Here is a 19120-nt window from a genome sequence, read left to right as displayed (position 1 = left end):
TGGTAGACACTTTGAATGTAATTTCAAATTCTATCCTATAAATGTATTTTACATTAAAAATAAGATCTGAAATTAATGAACTAAGGGTAATGATGAGCACTGGCTTAAAAAAATCAGTATCAATTTTCCATATTATTCAGTTTAACACTAAAGATTGACTATGTTATTCTAGAGTTTAAAAAAAAAAAACCAGTCAAATTGTATTGGTTTATTTAAGTTTCCTAAATCTGCATGTATTATTAGTTAGGGTTCTCCAGAGAAAGAGAACAGGATTTATATATAGAGAGAGGGAGATATCTATTTTAAGGAGTCAGCTTATGCAACTGTGGAAGCTTGGCAAGTCCAAAATCTGTAAGATAGACCAGTAGGCTGGAGACTCAGGGAAGAGTTGCAGTTAAAGTCCAAAGGCATTCAGTGTGCTGGTAGAATTTCTTCTTCTTCCTGAGAGGTCAGTCTTTTTCTAGTAAGGCCTTCAACTGATTGGATGAAACCCATCCACATTATTAAAGATAATCTGCTTTACACAAAGTCTACTGATTTAAATGTTAATCTCATTTAAAAAAAAATACCTTCACAGAAATATCTACAATAATGTTTGACCAAACATCTGTGCACTGTGGCCTAGCCAAGTTGATATATAAAAATAACCATCACAGTGTATTTATATAAGCATCTAACATTTGGGAAATAATATCACCTATCTATTTTGTTATAGTTTCCCAAGATGGGGGCAGTGGAGAGGAAGTTTTCATCATCCATTTTTAAATATCTGAATTACCAGCCAAATCTACTTTTTTTTCCATCAGCTAGAAACATCCATTTAAATTTTTTTAGGTAACTATAATAAAATACTTTATGCAATGTTTACAAAATCAAATTATCTCTTTTCATATACATTTTAATTTTTCTCTTGTAAACTAGCCTGATGAGATTATGGGATTAATGCTTTTAGCTGCAATTGTCAAATACTTTGCTTAAGTTCTAAAGCATGGATTGAGATTTTCAAATTGCAAATCTCAAAGGGCCATGTCTGCTATTTGAATCTTGATTTCACTGACATTAAAAAGGAACATGGGGCTTCCCTGGTGGCGCACTGGTTGAGAGTCCGCCTGCCGATGGAGGCGACACGGTTCGTGCCCGGGTCTGGGAAGATCCCACATGCCGCGGAGCGGCTGGGCCTGTGAGCCATGGACGCTGAGCCTGCGCGTCCGGAGCCTGTGCTCCGCAACGGGAGAGGCCACAACAGTGAGAGGCCCGCGTACCACACACAAAAAAAAAGGAACATGAAAGAGAGAAGTATGTAATCAGTTCCCAACCTTTCCATGTTTAACTATACTTCAGTCTACTGAATGTGATCATTACCAACTTTTCTATCGCCAAGAGTGTCAGGAAGTCAAGTGAATCCACAGGAAACTGACATACTTGATCCTCAAAGGAAATGGTTTATTTATTCCCTTGTACTACATCTGACTGATCTTGTTCCTTTTTTGGAATGAATAAGATCAAGAAGTGAATGGAAGAAAACGACTATTACAGTCAATGCAGGAAAGATACAAGAAAAATGTGATGAGCCTTAAGGTTGAGCAGTTTCAGGATAGCCAGACAGTAAGGGCAGATGACCTTGATATAGCTAACAAAAATATTTCACTGACCATCACTGCAAAAGAGTCCTTTCATTATGTAAAATATATTCCTCCCATTAAGACAAAACCAAATTTGAAAAACGAAGAGTTCCTGCATTTCGATCCTTAACAATCTAACTTACTCCTGGTGTTTCACAAGAGAGAGAGATTTAATGAAAAAGATAAAGAAAATTTGCTTACTAGGAAAGTAAGTAACCTAATCGTAGTATATAACCTCGAGGATAAAATAATGTGTGTGTGTAGGGAGCAGGGAGAGGGCAAGAGATGAGGGATAGGGTGGGGGGAAAGGGAGAAGGTGCGGGGAGAACCCTTTGATTCTACTTGACCATGGAGAAGGAATAAAGCAAGCCTTCGGGCTGAACTGGCCCTCGTCTGAGACAACCCTTTCCTGACACTGGCAGGGCATGAAAAGATCTGTGAGGGAATCTACTTTGCACCTCCATCAAACCTGTGATCATAGAAGTACCTTTCTGTGCAATTTTTACTTTCATTTCTTCTTTATAGAAAGGAAATGCTCTCTAGATTAAACAGAATATCATTAAAACCTGTCGAGTGACTGGCAGAGTGCCTGGTATACAGCAGACACACAACACATGTTTTCATTAGAGAAAAGAAAATCCTCTACCTTCAAAATCAACTTTTTAGCACATGCTATGAGAATGTATATAAAATATGTTAAAAAGGCAAAGGTCTGATACATATATATATATAATTTTGAATTTCAGTAATGTACATGAATAGCCAGAAGTATATTTTCTTTTAAAAAAATGATAGTAGGTTTATATTTTGGGTGCACTCTCTCCCGCAATAAAGATTTACTGAGTGTCCACATACTATGACTCAAGGACTGGGCCAGACGCATAGTTCTTTCTCCACTGCAAGGTAGAAGGTAGTTTATGTCAACAAAGAGAGAGAAAATGAAGTACTGAGAGTTTCAAGGAAAGAGAGAACTCAATTGGTGGGAGATCAAAAAAGGGAATCATGGGAATTCCCTGGGGTCCAGTGGTTAGGACTCAGGCTTTCACTGAGGCACCTGAGCCACCCTCAAAGAATGCCTAGGATTGAGAAGGTGGCCATTGCACTCAAAGACCCTCTGTCAATAATCCTCATTCATCTTATTGGTGGGTGCTGCTCTTGTTCCAGACAAATGCCTAAGAATTGTGAAAGGCATAAGCTTTTATCTGAGTTGAGCCATTTAAGAGAATTCATGTCACTCTACATGACACTGAGAAACTGAGTGAAGCAGTTGCTTTACTTCAAGTCCAGAGCAATAAAATACTATGGATAATTAAATAAATCTAATCCTTTGTATTCCTTTTGTGATTAAATTTAAGACAATGTGCATTTGTTATCTGGAAAAATCAATGATAGAATAGCTAATTACTTCCTTTAGGAACCATCACTCTATTACTGTTAAATTCATTCTGCTGTCATTTGCATAAATTGAATTATGTGCACTTTTTAAATACATTTACATGTTTTTCTCCAGTTCAAATGCCAGGTGCTTTATTGCCTTCATATCTCCCAACATTCCTGCTCTCACCCCTCTAAATACTGAAATTGGAAAGGAACAAAAAACACAAACAGTAGAAAAGACAGAAGCCAAAATATAATTCAAGACAGAGGAGGGGCAGAAAGATGGCTGGAAAGTACAGCTGGAAACCAGAGAACAGTTGCTGATGGTATCACCATCATCAAGCCTTGCATTTTTAAAGTGTAACAGCAAAAAATATAGCCCTGTGGGATCAGAGGAGAGAAAAATCACTGAAGATAATTTATAACATTTCCTAAACTTTCGAAGAATTAATCAACAGCTAAGAAAATGTGGTGTTTTACTTAATGTTTGTAAAGATCATTTCACAGTATAACTTAACTCATGGTTAATTACTTGTACCGAGCCAGAGAAAGATGAAAAATATTGCCCCTGTCCAAATAATGCAGAAATTTTTAAAAATCTAGGGATTTTATTTTATTGTTCATTTGCTAACAAATAAAATGCATCAACTAAATAAAATCCAGAAAGATTACATAAAGTAATAGACTATTTTTCTACTACAATATTCAGTAAACATGTTTTTAAATTATAAAAGGTTCATACATGCAAAAAGAACTATGAATGGTCAATTAAGATATAAAAGTTTGTCAACACTATTTTTGGCCTATCAAAACAAAAAAATAATGAGGACCTAGAAGGCTGGCAGCCCTACAGGCAATTTGGTAACTAACACAAAGCAAACAACTAAACAAATTTCAACTCCCCGAATCTGTGATCTGCTTCCAGGAATTTATCAGAAGGGAATAATTAAATAAGCACACAAAGACTTACATATGAAAATGTTTGTAGAGACAAACTAAATGTACATTTATAAAGGATGGGCTCAATAAATTCATGTCCTCTACATAAGGGAATGCCAGCAGCATTTTAATGTACTGATTCAATTCTGTATTTACTAGTTTGAAAAATGGTTCTCAATATATTGTAAGTGGAAAAAAATTCAGAAGCAGATATCAAAAAATATATACATGGTACAATACAATTTTGCTTCTTGTTAGGTAAAGATAGAAAGAAAGAATAAAATTATGGGGGAAAAGGTGGTAGGGTTATGGGTGGTTTTTACTTTATTTTTTTCCAACTTTCTGTATACATTTTACTTATAAGAAGAAAAAAAATAATGCCCCTTCCATAAAAAAAGATACCATATTAACCATAATTAGAGTAGCACATTTTCTCCTTTTCTTCTCACCATTTCACAGCATCTACAGCTGTCAAAAAGCAACATTCCTACATTCAAAAATATACTTAACCACATTGGCTTATTCACTTCAATTATTATTATAATTTATATTACGTAACTAAATTTTGAAGCTTTCAACATGCTTTACTCTGTTCAGCAACGTGCTTACGATCTTTAGTATGTATATACACATGCACACACATATAGATCATTCATTCAACAATATATATGATAAAAGCTCTGTGACTTATACAGGAGAAATAAAACATGTACCAGTCACATTTAAGCTTCTTCTAAGTTAAAGAGCTCTCGGCCAAATCTGATTAGACTAGGGATAAGCACTTGACAGAGTCACAAACATCGCTGACCCCCAAAGGGAAAACAATCATACTTCATTCTAGCCCCATAGGCTAGAAGAGGAATGGAGGAATAATGTATTGGAGAACATAGCAGTGGGTACTGGGAGAAGAATAAGGCAAACAAAAAGTAGTACAGATGGAAAGGGAGATAAATCACTTTGGTGGTTCAACCCTTTAGTAAAAATTAGAGGACTGTGGCTACTAGGGTCCCTGGAGTTGACTGGATCCAAATTCCTTATCAACAAGGCTCAGTCAAATGAATTCCTATTCACAGATTATTGTGTGAGCCCAGCCTCCTGTTTTGATACTTACAATAAACTTGCATTATCTAGTTACTGTTCCAAGTCACCAAAAGCATACATGAATGCAACTTTTAACGGCCTATTTTAAATCTCACGCATCTGAATATATCCAATATACATCTGAATATACACCATCTGTTTACATGAAGATACATGAAAGAAATCAACCACCACTGTAAGAGTGAATGCCTTTTTCAAATAGCAACAAGTATTTGCAGAAGTGACCAGGAGAATCTTATTAGAAGACTGATTAATACACACACACGGTATTCATATTCCTGTGCTAATGTTGAAAATGATTTCCTTTTATTTGATCAACATGATATCAAGTAATTGGCTTATGTGGGCTTTATTATGGGATAATTAGGTCCATAAACTGGAATATGCTGTCAATATGTCTATCAATGATTCTCTGGATCAACACATTATTCAAATGTATTTTTTTCTAAAACATTACACATAAAAATAGCACATGTGTAATCTCTACACTGAGCAAGCATGATTCAGGGAATGCAATCATAAAGCACTTTTTTTCTCCCATTTATATTAATTGGGGTTAGTTTGTTTGTTTGTTTTCCTGTTTCTGGATTAAAAACCCAGTAATTCTGGTCACTGTTAAGTGACCTGAGTTCCTCCAGTGAGTAATTAAAAGGTTCAGTGTCATTTAATAGTCAAAACTTTGAACTTTTCCCCACTTTTTGACCATCTCTAGATTGGGAAACTTACAGCCAAGGAAAGGAGAATAGTCAGTTTCTTCTGTGTTTTTACACCTCCTTTCTCAGAGCTTCTGACACCTCCAGGGTTGCAACAGAGCAAGTGAGAATAGCTAAAGCAGGAGCAAAAGGTTCTCACTGGACAAGAACTCTCAAGAACTGGCATGGTACTCTGACTGTAGCAGGAGTAGTCAGCTGAACTTTCCACTTGTCCAGCTTCATCAGTTCTTTGGGGACCCACCCACCCATCCCACGACTGGGGATTTCTCACCTTCCTTTAACATGAGTAATGCACTCTCCTCTACCTCCTTCTTCCTTCTTCCAGGCATCTGACCAGACCTCTAGCTCTGTCTCTGGTAAGTTCTTTTCAGCCATGCAGGAAGCTTGCTTGCTCCTCCCCCGCAATCTCTCTCTTTCTGTTAGTCCTTTCAGGCTGCTATAACAAAGTACCACGGACTGGTTGGCTTATCAACATTATGTCATAGTTCTCGAGTTAGGGAATTCTAAGATCATGGCACTGGCAGATTTGGTGTGGTGGCTGATAAGGGCCCTCTCCCTGGTTCACAAAGGATACCTTCTCCCTGTGTCCTCACATGACGGAAGGACTAGAAGTCCTGTGGGGTCTCTTGTATAAAATCTCAGCCCATTCACGAGGGCTCCAGCTTCATGACCTGAGCATCTCCCTCCCAGCAGCCCCACCTCCGAATACCATTACATTGGGCATTAGGATTTCAACAACATATGAATTCTGGGGCGGGGGGGACACAAACATTTAGACCATAGTGATTTCTCTCCCTCTTCCCCTCTCTCTCTCTCCCTGCTTGGATAGAGCCCCTAGAAGGAAACTTTGCCATAGGCTACCCCAAACCACCACCTCTTCTTCGGCAATCTTATCCACAACTAGCCAGTCCGTGACTTGTCATTTCGATTTCTTAGGTAGAAAGGCAGACACCCAGTTCTTCCAAGGAGTTCTATTAAACCCCTTTTTCATTGGACTTGAGGCTTCCTCCTTGAGAAAAGACTGGGGCTTACAACACCATTAGCAGCTTTCTCCCCAAATCCTCTTTTTCCACTCTCCTAGTTCTCAGCTTCTCTAACCTCTCCTAGGCTACAACAGGGTCATCATCTCAAGATTTTATACCATCTTTTTCTTTTTTCCTCCGAAGTTCTACATACTGGTCCTAGTAGTAGCAATTGTATTTAAGCCTCAGCTGAAAATGAGACATCAATAGTGATACTTTAGCATTTTTACAGTATCTGGTTTTGATTTAAGTTGTCACTTATCTAAAATCAGAACTTAGCATAGCCTCTGAGTAACTATAGCTATATAATTTAGTATTTTATAATTGTGTTACAAATCAAAATTTTATTTATAATACTTTGAATATAATCAGAATATGAAAAACCTAAATGGTAAGTACAATGATTTTCAGAATACATAATAAAATTGATGAATTAAACACAGATCTGTTCCTCACCTATTCATGCATTCATTTCCTCCCTTAGAAAAATAATGATTCAATGTCTGCTGGACAATAGTCTAATGATGGGCAAAGCAAGTAGGTCCATTCCTTCATGGAGTCTGCAAACTTATCTATTATAAAAAGAGTGTCTTTTATATTGCATAACTGTTAGGATGTTTGGCAAGAACTGACATAGTCTTACAGCACGGGCAGGAATGGAGAACAAATAGAGAAGAAATACAGCAACTGATGAACAAGACAGTAGATCGGTGAGAGCCCAAAACTGATCATAAATTGATGAAAAGAAACAGGAGGAACCCATGATGTACAGAGCCAATGCCAGGATGACTTAGTAAACACAAGAAATCATAATAAGGCATGTGGTTAGCGCGACTACTGGGGGAACAGTTGTCTTTGGATGAAGAGTTGTAATTCGAAGAAAGTTACGTAAACAAATTTGTACCAAAATATTATTTTTTGATGAAAAAGACCTATTATCTCAGCAAGGAAAAAACTGTGGCTATCTGACAGGACATAATTGTGAATTTGTGCCCAACCACTGAATATTGCTTAGAAGTAAAATTGCCAGTGGTTATATTTTTTAAATATATAGTTTGTTGATTTTTGAGTTTAAGAGAATATAAGCCTTATGGTAATACAACTCCTATTCTGAGGGAAATGATGAATATGTTTACTTAATTATACATTTTCAACATTTTAGAACCAGCTGCCTATTTACAAAAAGGACATGTCAGTTTTTAAAATTGTCTACGATGCTGGGAAAAAAAATAAGGCAAAGAAAGCCAAAGGAAGTTAAGGAGAGAAAATATGCAGACTAGTTAGTATACAAAAGGCATGCCTGTAAGTTCTTTATGATTTCAATACAAATTTGACTCTGAACTTACTAAAAGCCAAAGTAAAGAGGGAAGCAGGCTAGGTTATGAGATTCATTGTGTCCATCATTAAAAACTAAACAGTTGCTCAGGAAAAATGAGTTAAATCCATGGATCCTTTTCCAGAAGACACTTTCGTAATGAAATGAATGTCCACCATGAAGTTAGAGTAGACAGAGTTTTATGGAATTCTTCTATTTTCTTTCTTCCTTTCTCTCTCTCTCTCTCTCTCTTTAAATAACATCCCTGTGCTGGTTAGATCTAATTTTTGGACAGACCCCTTGCCTTTCCCCTGCTACAGGGATCTGAACGCCTTGGGATGAGTTTTTCCAGGCTCTGAGTCAGCAGCCTGCGTGCTGGGTTCAGACAACCAACGGAACAACTGGTAGGAGGGCAGGAGGAAGGGAGAAGCCATGGTACTTCTTACTCTGTCTTCAGTAGTACCCCTGGCTGAGGTTACATCCCCACTGCCAGCCCAACCCCTGCATTTGTGTACGCAGAAAGTTCCAGCTTCCATCAAGTTACCCCAACTCCCTTTCTCCAGCGTAGGTTTAGTAATGGCTCCATTTTGTTGTTCATCTCTTGGCTACCTCAGTGTCCCCTGACTGGCCTCTCAGTTTTTCATCACTGATGGAATTATTTCCCTACTTTAAATGCCCTCTGCTTTAAATATTTAGGGAGTTTTCTTTTATGGTTGGATCCTGACGGATACAATCACTCATTATAAGACAATGCTATATCTTTCACTCAATTCACTGTAAGTAATTTTACATTGAGAAATACCATGGAAATTGTTAGTATCTGCATATGACACATCCAGAGACGCTTATGCAACAGTAAATAGCAGACATAGAAGGGTGCAGAAAACAAATTCCCACAAGTCATTCAGATGTGATATTCAGAAAGAGAATTATAATTTGCCAACGTCAATACATGTGATATTTCAGCACACAGATTAAATGGTGCACCTGCAGTGGGCATGCTCCCTAGAAGATCCCTAGAAATGCACATGTGCCAACATCTTGATGGTAATAAGTCAGTGTAACCCAGAAGGAATATCCTTATGACCTAGTATCCTTCTCTCTCATCTACCTACAATCAACAAACATGATTCACCTAGGATTATTCTTTATTGCCAGGTATGGAAGACATATGTGGAGGCTAATATCTAACCTTCCTCTTCCAGTTCCTCACTTCTCTAAATATGTTAACTAGGGAACTCTTTACAATTAAACATATATGCTAATGATATATCAAGCAACAAAATTTAAGTTACCCAATAGCTATATGACATGAGTGGAGCTTTTCCCAAGAATTCAGAATTATTAAGGCCTGATAAAAAATATTTTCTTATCATTTAACTTATTAACAACACATTCTGGCTAGAGAGGTCATATGCAAACTTACCTTAAAGAGAGAGGTGACCTTTTAGAATTGCCTGATATATGGAATGCAATGTGTTTCAATAAAAATACTCAACTGGGAAACTCAGTGATGCAGGGGACCAAATACGAGCAGTGCTTGTCTTACCTCCTGTCAGTTATTTCAGTCCATAAAGCAAGTTTATTTTATTCTGATGTCATTAAAAATTTCAATCTTATGGCTAATGCCCTAGTTTTTATTACACACACATCCAGCAATCTTTGCATCCCAATTTGGCTTACCTGGGCTTTCCCAAGAGGGAGAAAATACACTGGCTGGAGTCTATTATCTCCACAGTAGTTACAGTTCTTATTATCAATTATTAAAGCAGCACCATAAATTTGCATTACAGTATCGTAAATCTGAAAACGTGCACCCCCTCTGTGAAGGGGTTGCTGGTTAGTTATGTTTCTCAGCTTGTAAGACTAACCTTAAACAATAGAAAAATCACAGCATGATATCCGCTGTAAGACATCTTTCCCAGAAGATGCATCCCACCAACATCCATTTCTTGCATACCTACCTGAAAGACTTCCTAATATCTTCTGCTTGGATTGTCTTGAGAATCTCTTGGTGTAACTGAAGATCAAGTGTTCCTGAAGACGTAGCATTTGAAGAGCAGTTTTTATGCGTGTAATAGCCTATCAAAATTCCAGAAATAAATAAAATGCTTGCTGTGCAAAATAGCTTTAAAAGGCGGCAAAAGTTGCAGGGGTTGCTCTTTGGTGCAGATCTTGTATAATGGGTCACATAGTCAGACTCTTCTTGAAGTCGCTGAAACCTTCCTTTGGGTGAAGTTGCTGGTTGAATGGGATCAAGACTGAGGTCCGCAGTCTCTGAATTCTCCAGGTTCTGATTCTCAGCACTATCTAGCTGGAACTGGTCAAAACCAGGCTCCTCCAGTTCCTTTTCCATGTCCCACTCTAAGTCAAGGGCAGTGGCTTGGAGGTCATCATTGTCTAGGTACTGTGAATGTCCTGGAGCTCTTCGATCTGCATTGACCTTCTGATAGGCCATCTTTTTACCTGTGAAAATAAGAGCAGTATATTTTCTGAAAATAAATCAACAAAGAGAACCTCCAAGGTGAAAACAAAACAGTAATCTATATTAGCTGTTCATAAAATTTTAGTGATTTTAATCAGGGGAAATACTTCATTCCTATAGAAAATCATGTATTAATTATTTAATCTTATGTTTTGCTGTTGATGTTTACTATAGAAAAAAGACAAACAATAAATAAAAGTAGAAGGCACCTGATGCAAAAGCTATGAGAAGACATAAAATACACACACACAAACACGCACTATTCTTTTGAAGCTCAGAAGTAAAGTCACAAATGCACAACTGCATTAAAGACAATGTATTACAATGAAAGCCAAGTTTAAGCTTATACATTTTCAAAATCACTTTTAAGAAAAACTGAGGACAGAAGCAATAAAGTGTGATTTGTTAAGTTAAGGGGGGAAAAAAAGACCCTGGGATCAGTTACATCACCAGAGCTAATTTTAAAAACACAAATTCAGGGTAAGAATGAGGACAACAAAATGAAGTAGCACCTCTATAGAAATCCAAGAAGCAAAATATGGTGTATTGCCTAGTCATGAGTTATCAGAATGACTGGAAAACTTTAAGGCTACCACAGAAAGCCAACATGTTTTATGGAATTAGTGACATGAATTGGCCTGGCTCGCTGAACTTTAAATAAAAGTCTGGGATGGCATCCATCCAAAGAGGGAAGCCTTTTGCCAGGATAGGAGAGTTTAGTTTCATAACCTTGCTACTGAGTGGCAGATGGAGGCTTTTCTCCCCTACACAGTTTTGGATGACAGTTTGTTGTATCCTGCAGAGCAGTATTAGGAAAACTGGACTAATTAACTACAAGTGGTCTTCAGTCTGTATTCAGTAACACACTGGTGTATTGTAGTTGCACATTAGGAGTATTTATACTTAAATTTTCTGTGTATTAGATTTGTCATCCCAGCTGGATTCTAAGGTCCCTCATTACGTTTTACGATTTTTCTATGGACCCCACCGTGGTGAGTGAAAAACAGAGCTCAGCTGACAACTGATCTGCTAAGTGTCTTAGGGCGGGTTGTTAACAAGTGAACTCTAATGAAAAATATACAAAGACTTCATGAAAGGGAGTGGCGTTATGTACAGAATTATGGGTATATACAATTCCAATCCTGGCTGACAGAGGTCCATATAAATTAAAATGTCCTGAATGTTTAAGAGAGTTCAAGTACAATTAAATATTAAACTTTACAAAATAAAAATTCTAATTCTGACTAGATTTCTCATCTGCTACGATACCATTTTTGATTTATTCTTGTCCAGAGCTGATTCAATAAAGATGAGTACCTAATATATATCAGGTATGGGGATAGGCAATGAAAACAAAGATGAATGGGTCCCTATTCCTCAAGTAGGGAATGATTCAATAAGAGAGACAGACATTTGAACAAACAAGTATGTCACATAAAATATGCAAAGCACAAGGGAGACTCAGGGGTGACAGATTCTAGCAGAGAATATGGGAAATAATTCCCCACCCAAAGTTATTTCTGAGGTACTTCTGGAGAGAAAGGAGGAGTTAAACTAGGACACACCAGGGGTGTGAGAGGAGAACAGCCAGGCAGGGGAAAATGTATAAGCACACGGAGGAATACAAGTGCACGGTGCATGGTACGTGGACCCTTTGAAAAACCCAGACTGGTGTGCGAACCAGAGTTGGAGAAAAAGCTAGGAAAGGGTGACCATAGGCAAAAGGCTTAACTTCTTTGCAACACAGGGTCTTCATTTGTGATATGGGCATGGTGATAATATAAACATCATAGTGCCGTTACTAGGAATAATTGAGACAGTGATCCTAAAACATCCATTGAGTGTCACGTAGGCTATATAGGTTTGAAGGGATATTTCTGGTATTAGAGGAGAGAGGATTGTCAAGGATTGTTGGAAGAAATAAAATGAATTAAATAATGCAGAAGAAATTATATAATTTTTCAGGACATTGTGGAGAAGGGGAGCAGGTTGCATAATACACACACACGTACACTCACACACGTATATGATAGGTTTTTGCTTGTTTTTCTCGTTTGTTTTTTTTTTTTTACAATTAATCTATATGTAGAGACTAAAATATTTTTTAAAAGTACCACATGACATAGCAACTCTTACCATGCAGATATTAGTTGGTACTACGTATTAGAACAGCCTCAGGAGTGACTCTGCAGACCCCTTTCGTCCCTCCCTCTTTTCCTTCCTCTCTTCCTCTCCCTTTTTTCTGCTTGGCCTGGTTTCCATGATGATTCAAGAATGTGCATTATTTGAATTCTGTCTTTGGTCACATCAAGACAAGCAGAGAAAAGAAGTGATATATGGAGTCAGTGATAATTATTCAGACAGGTTAGGAGATGGTCGATTAACTGATAGAAGAAGAAGACTTTAAATCATACTTGGTTAAAACAAGAACAAAAATAGTACAAGACAATACTAGAGAACAGGAAAAACCTGAAGGCAGTAGAAATAAAGTAACCTTTAAAATCCATGATTCTAACCTCTCTCATATTACAGAAGAGGAAGCTGATGTCCAAAGTTGAGTCATTCTTTAGGCTGAGAAAAGTGATGTTTGGGGACACATAAGGTGATGTGTGGTTTTATAAAAATATGAAATTAATAAGTTAGTCGTAACTTAATAAGTTGTGGGGTTAAATACCCCACAATCCATTTTTTTAATGTACATTGCAAAATACTGCAATATCTTGGCAGTAGTCATTTTTTTTCTTGTTTGGCTTAAATATCAATCAATTCCTATCTTGACATGATATTATGATATTTACTTCTCTAACTGTTCAGTTTATGCATTATTGATTTACTTAGACACTATCTCAACATAGTTTTCTAGACTTTTTCCTCCCATTTTAATGATTCAGAGTCTCTCTAAAGGTTTTGGGTTTTTTCTGTTTTTTGTTTTAAATTGAATTGTAGAGTGTGTTTTATGCTCAAGGAAGACTTGGCACACAGGAGTTACTACAGAAATCTGAAATCTCTAATTCTGACCTCTAATACAAACATTCAAAGTCATTTCTCTACAAATCATTTACAAACCAACTGCAGTGATGAGGAAGAGTTTTCATTTCTAGCCTGACAATAGGTATTCCATCATCTGCACATCAGCAATTTAACGCTTTTCAAACATCAGACAGAGCCATCAATTAGAATGTAATGTAGATACAGATATTAACTCCTCACCATGATGGATGTCTGCCTGACACCCTTACTACCACTTTTGGACTCATTACACATTTATAAATTTACACTAAATTCTATCTTCTAGGAGAGCAGTATCTGGGTAGATCAAGCCACTTGATGTAAAAAAAAAAAAAAAAAAAAAACCCAAAGGATTTTAGGAAAATTTCCAAGAAAATAAGTATGTGATGACATCTATAATGAAGCATTTAACCACTTATTTGATAAATTTATATTAGAAATCCATTAGAAATTCATTTCTTTAAAATTATCTTGCCTTAAGGAAAATAGTGTAGCTTTTTACAAAAAATATAAACCTCTGCCCTGACAGTTTTGTTTCACTTAAGGTATTTAAAATGAACTCCTCAAAAATTAAACTGAGTAACAAACTATTAAATAAAACTAATAACATATTTAAAGTAAGCATCAATTATTTCATTTGTCCCACAAAGAATGTAGCTTTCTTTAAAAACCTACTCCCCATGAGGTCAAGTAAAGGAAATACCACACTTTTTTCAAGAGAACTTTCAAATTCCCACAATGGAAATTTTATATTATAAAAAGAAATCTTAAGCAAAATCAGCATGTCTTAGGTATGATTGCATAATTATGCCAAACTTCATATATTTTCTGTAACTGATGTACATGATTCATTTAATTTATATTGTCATATTATTTATAGCTACCCTATATGAGTAATTTAAAAAACACATGTAGTAGATTTTGGAATCTACCACATGAGTGTTTCCCTCAAAAATATGTACTTAGGTGTAGACCAGTCATAGAAACTTGCTACATTTCTTAAAACAGAAATATTTGTAGCATCCGTACATTCTATATTATACTTATTTTTATAAAATGCAATTTTTATGAAAAGTACAATGCATTCCCCATGTTTTCAACATCTCTTATTTGCTTAGGTGAGATCCTTTCCCACCCAGGCCCACAATGAAGGCTAAATTGTTATTAAAATTCAATATACTCAAAAGTTTATCATTTATATACACTTATTCTTTTCTAAGGAAAAGAAAGCAAATACAAGATGAACTAAAAGGTATTTCTTCTATACTATGACAAGCTTAGATCAATAAAAAATGAAGTTGTATTTTTACTAAGCATATGGGTAGTTTAAAATAAATTGATGCTTCCGAATGCTTTGTTTCACACATTTTTACTGGCTGAAACTAAGTAAATTATGTAGAAATAAAAGATGAATATAGAAATAGGCTGAAATTTCAATATATAAAATACAGTCTCTGGATGCTGCAAATCTAACCTAACACAACAGCTGGCAAATATTTTAGATGATACATACATGTTAAACAAAAGTTTCATTTTAATAAGTTGTATATTACAAATGTCACTTAGAAATATGATTATGACACGTTATCTTGCTCAGCAATCACAATGAGGGAATTTATTACATGAATGCCCTGACCTTATTGATCTCTAAATTAGCAGACTCTATAGTCAGACTACCTGGTTCAAGTCCTAGCTCTGCTATGGAATTTAGACCAGTCACTTAACCTTTTTATGCTTAAATCCCTTATTTGTACAGTGGAAATAATAAGAGCGCTGTATTTGCAGCATTACCACGAGTAAATTATATAAATTATTAAAGATGCTTATAACAAGGTCTAACATGGTGTAAGTGATCCACTAACAAAGCACCACCCCAGAAATTCTATAGAGTTTAGGAAAATAGAAGGATTTGGCACTTACAATTTTAAAATACAGACTTTACGAAATTAAATTATGACCTGAGGGCTTAAGTTTCAATAACAAGAACCTGGAGATAATGAGAGATGGAGCAGCGCACTCAAGCACTTCTGAAGGGGAAGCATCTGTTCGTCATTAGCTGTGGTTCAGATAGATAGGAGAGAAGTGTGGCTAATATGTACATAAAAGTCATTATTACATTTTACTTGCAACCACCAATTCTATATCTTGTTATTACAGAGTTTTCTTTTCAGTCAATTTACAAAAACAACAGAGCTTTTCCATAATGCTCAAGAATTCAGTTTAACAGTTCCAGGAATTAGTGATAATTAATCATGAACATGGGTTATGTATGTTTTTGGTAGAACACCATGTTTGTCGTAGGTGGTTGACTTGATCCACTGACTATGATGATACCGATAGCATTTTAACTCAACCAGTATAAAAGACTGTATAGATCTTATTAGAACTACGAACACATCTAAAGGCTTTTCTACTTGTAAAAGTTATTTTACAAGTAAAATAAATAAATGAGTCTGGCAGATTAACCTGAAAACATAAGGCAGAATCTCAATTTCCGATGACAGCTCTATGATTGAATCTTTATCGTACAATGGGGAAAAAAATATATTCATATAGTGTTTCCTGAAGCTTTGAATACCAAATCATTTGCTGGTTGGAGCGGATTGATTGGAGGCAAAGGCATCTCTTAGAAATGTCAGTGCATCATCAAAAGGTATTCATTATGCACCTTCGTGCAGCATTACTTTAGATGCTGCACCAGTGAACCAGGAGTGCCCAGAGGGGTTTTTAAATTTAAGTTTAAGGATATTCCTTATAGGCTGAAAACACTTGACATAAATTTTTCAGTATGAACCTAGTTTGTACAAATAAAGCCCATATTTGTGGAATAAATTTTTGTTGTTGAAAGCTTTAATGTTCTCAGCTTGAGAGCAGGGCCAAAGATAAAACTATAAAAAGAGTAATTCAGAAGACTGTTCTCTGACTTAATTTTTCAGTATAATGAGATTATTTTTCCCATCTAGTTTTGTGAAATGGCCTCAGCAATTGTTACAGTGTCTGGAAAGGTGGTTAAGAAAGCCTTATTGCAAATTTGTATATTAACTGCATAAAAGAAATGACAATAATTATTTGTTGTTCATGCTTCACTAACTGAATAAAGAGTCTATAAAGTAAGGGGAAGTTATTATCTGTGCTTTATTTTTAGAAAAAAAAATTAGGCCTAGTCTACCCTCAAACAGGTAATAGCACACTCAATTTAGGCAGAGCAGATCATTAAGCGGGAGAGTATAAAATTAAAACTTAACTCTGAGGCCTGAGTTACCTTGATCTCTAAATGACATGTAAAAGGTGTGCTTCTAAGATGCCAAATTAATGAGCTTTAAATTGCAAAGTGAAGTCAAAACCATCTGAGGGAAAATTACTTGATGAAATCCAGCAGGTTTGTGTAAATGTGTTTTATATCGCTTGCATATGTATGACCACCTGCCAGTTCCCTGAGTGGGCCTGCCTTTCTTTGGGTACCTGTATGTAACAGCAATTTGTGTAACACACTCTAACTGAATGGTTAGTTGGGCCCACCTGAGAGCTCCTGTATTTACAGTAAGGTTTTCCAATATTAGAATGATATAATTCAATATAGAACTTGGCAAAGAGAAGAATTAATTTAAATGACCTGAAATAATAGAGTGCACTCTATGGGTTACTTGAACAGGTAGATACTCTATATAATACTAAATGTTCGAACTATCATGGGAGTTTCAATTTCCACTAACATCACAAAACTCTATCTAGGGATGTGTAAACAGTTCTATGACTCCTTTCCTGGTCCTCTGAGTGTCTGATTTCCCTCTAGATTCTAAAGTGTCTTCTTTTTTTTCCTTCCTGGTCATCATTTCCATTTATAGTAAAGTATTTAGAGTATTCATTTACTTCTATAGAATTTACATTCTTTTACCCTTCAGAGTATGGATGTGGCTTACATTAGATATGCACATACATGAGATAAATGACACCACAAACCATAAAATAAAGAAGAGTAGAGGGAAAAAAACTCCGATAGTCTGACTAAGGAAAGCCACTGAAATTGAGTTTTACTGTAGGTAAGCTTCACTGCAGTCAGGGTGCAGAAGGGCATCTGTGGGGTCTTCTGAGGCTGGTCAGCCTTCCCCTAATCTCACCTGGTAGTCACAAGGCTGTCAGTCTTAGGTGAAGAGTTTATTTTTATTTTTTCTGAGTTATCTTTTTGTAGTTGCCAATTTCCATGTTGGTAAGCTATCAGCATTTTTCTCTATCTAGTCAGAGAAATCCGTGTGTCTCCTTTTTACTCCTGGATTTGGATATACAACCATGCCCATGTTATGGTATCCAAAATCATATGCTAATAGATGATTTATTGGGCCCTTAAAATGATCCAGGACTTACTAGAAGGTTAGCACTTTACATACATACTGTCGTTTAATTAAACAATCCTATGTGATAAGTACTATTACTATCCCCATTTTACAGATGAGGTATCTGAGACTGAGGGATTAAGTCATTTCCCCAAGTTCTCACAGCTATTAAAGTACAAGCAGCTGGAGTATCACACCCGACCTGTCAAATTCCAAAACCTGCTCTTTTTAAATATTACAACATTCAGACTCTCTGAAAGTTCCCAAAGTTGGTATGACGTTAACAACTTCAGAGATCTGAGGGGTTTATTTATCCCTGGTTTGTCACCAATATGACTGCAAACACCAGGAGTCTCGATGTCCATTAAATCTGAATGATCCTGCCTTGATCTTTAGATCCCCGGGGGCTGCTCAGACTCCAGGACCTAAAAGATCTCTGTGGTTTGCTCTCGACAGTGCCCTAGCAGACACTGATGTTTCCTGGCCCTGTAGTTTTTAAATAAGGGAGAACTGCTTCCAAGTCCATTGCTCTGAGCAAAACAACTGTGCTTAGAACTTGAAAGCTACAGTTCACATTCAACATGCCACTGTCCTGCTTTCAGACATTCAAAACCTTTGTTCCACCCCTACTACATGTGGTTTACATGGGCCTAAGAGGGCTTCGAGAGTGTCAAGAGTTAAAATGTCAATACAGTCACTGCTCCGCTCCGAGAACTGTCTGCCAGGAGGAGCCTCTTAGCTTGATAGATACAACTGCAATTTTCCATCCTTTCAGCCAACGTGAATAATCTTAAATTGCTGCTTTTTGACTATGGCTCTTGGATTTCTGGGAACAGACAGATGAAGCTTTTACCTACATAATACCACTACGCACTCTATTTTTCACTTTTTTCAAAGGTGCTTTATTGGCTTACTTTTTAAATATCTTTACTCTTCAAAAAGTATCAACAGGTTTCTACAAACTGTAAGTGCTTTACTTTAAAACTCAGATCCCTATGTTTCCTAAAATCATAACACAGAAAGCCTATTCGATGCCCAGGTTGGTAATTCAATGCACCCAGAATCTGTGCTTTTCATTTTCTGAAATGGTTCTTTTCATACTGGCTCCTTTAGGGTGTTATTAGGAAAAAGTGTTAACATATCATGATACTGTGGTTAACTGGTGGGAAAGGAAACATCCCAGAAAAGCACATGGGTAGAGAATAT

General features: G+C 36.5%; 1 protein-coding gene across 1 annotated transcript in view; it reads right to left on the bottom strand.

Moving 5' to 3' along the window:
• Nucleotides 1-19120, bottom strand: part of NAALADL2 (N-acetylated alpha-linked acidic dipeptidase like 2) — a 950604-nt gene that overhangs the window by 799633 nt on the left and 131851 nt on the right. The window contains 2 exon segments of the mRNA XM_060149018.1: nt 10054-10557; nt 11372-11416. Of these exon segments, the coding sequence (XP_060005001.1) occupies nt 10054-10557; nt 11372-11416 (549 nt within the window).

The sequence above is a fragment of the Lagenorhynchus albirostris genome, chromosome 5, assembly GCF_949774975.1.
Source record: "Lagenorhynchus albirostris chromosome 5, mLagAlb1.1, whole genome shotgun sequence".
Lineage (NCBI taxonomy): Eukaryota > Metazoa > Chordata > Mammalia > Artiodactyla > Delphinidae > Lagenorhynchus > Lagenorhynchus albirostris.
Note: the sequence above shows the minus strand (reverse complement) of the source record. Positions and strands in the feature narration are given on the sequence as shown.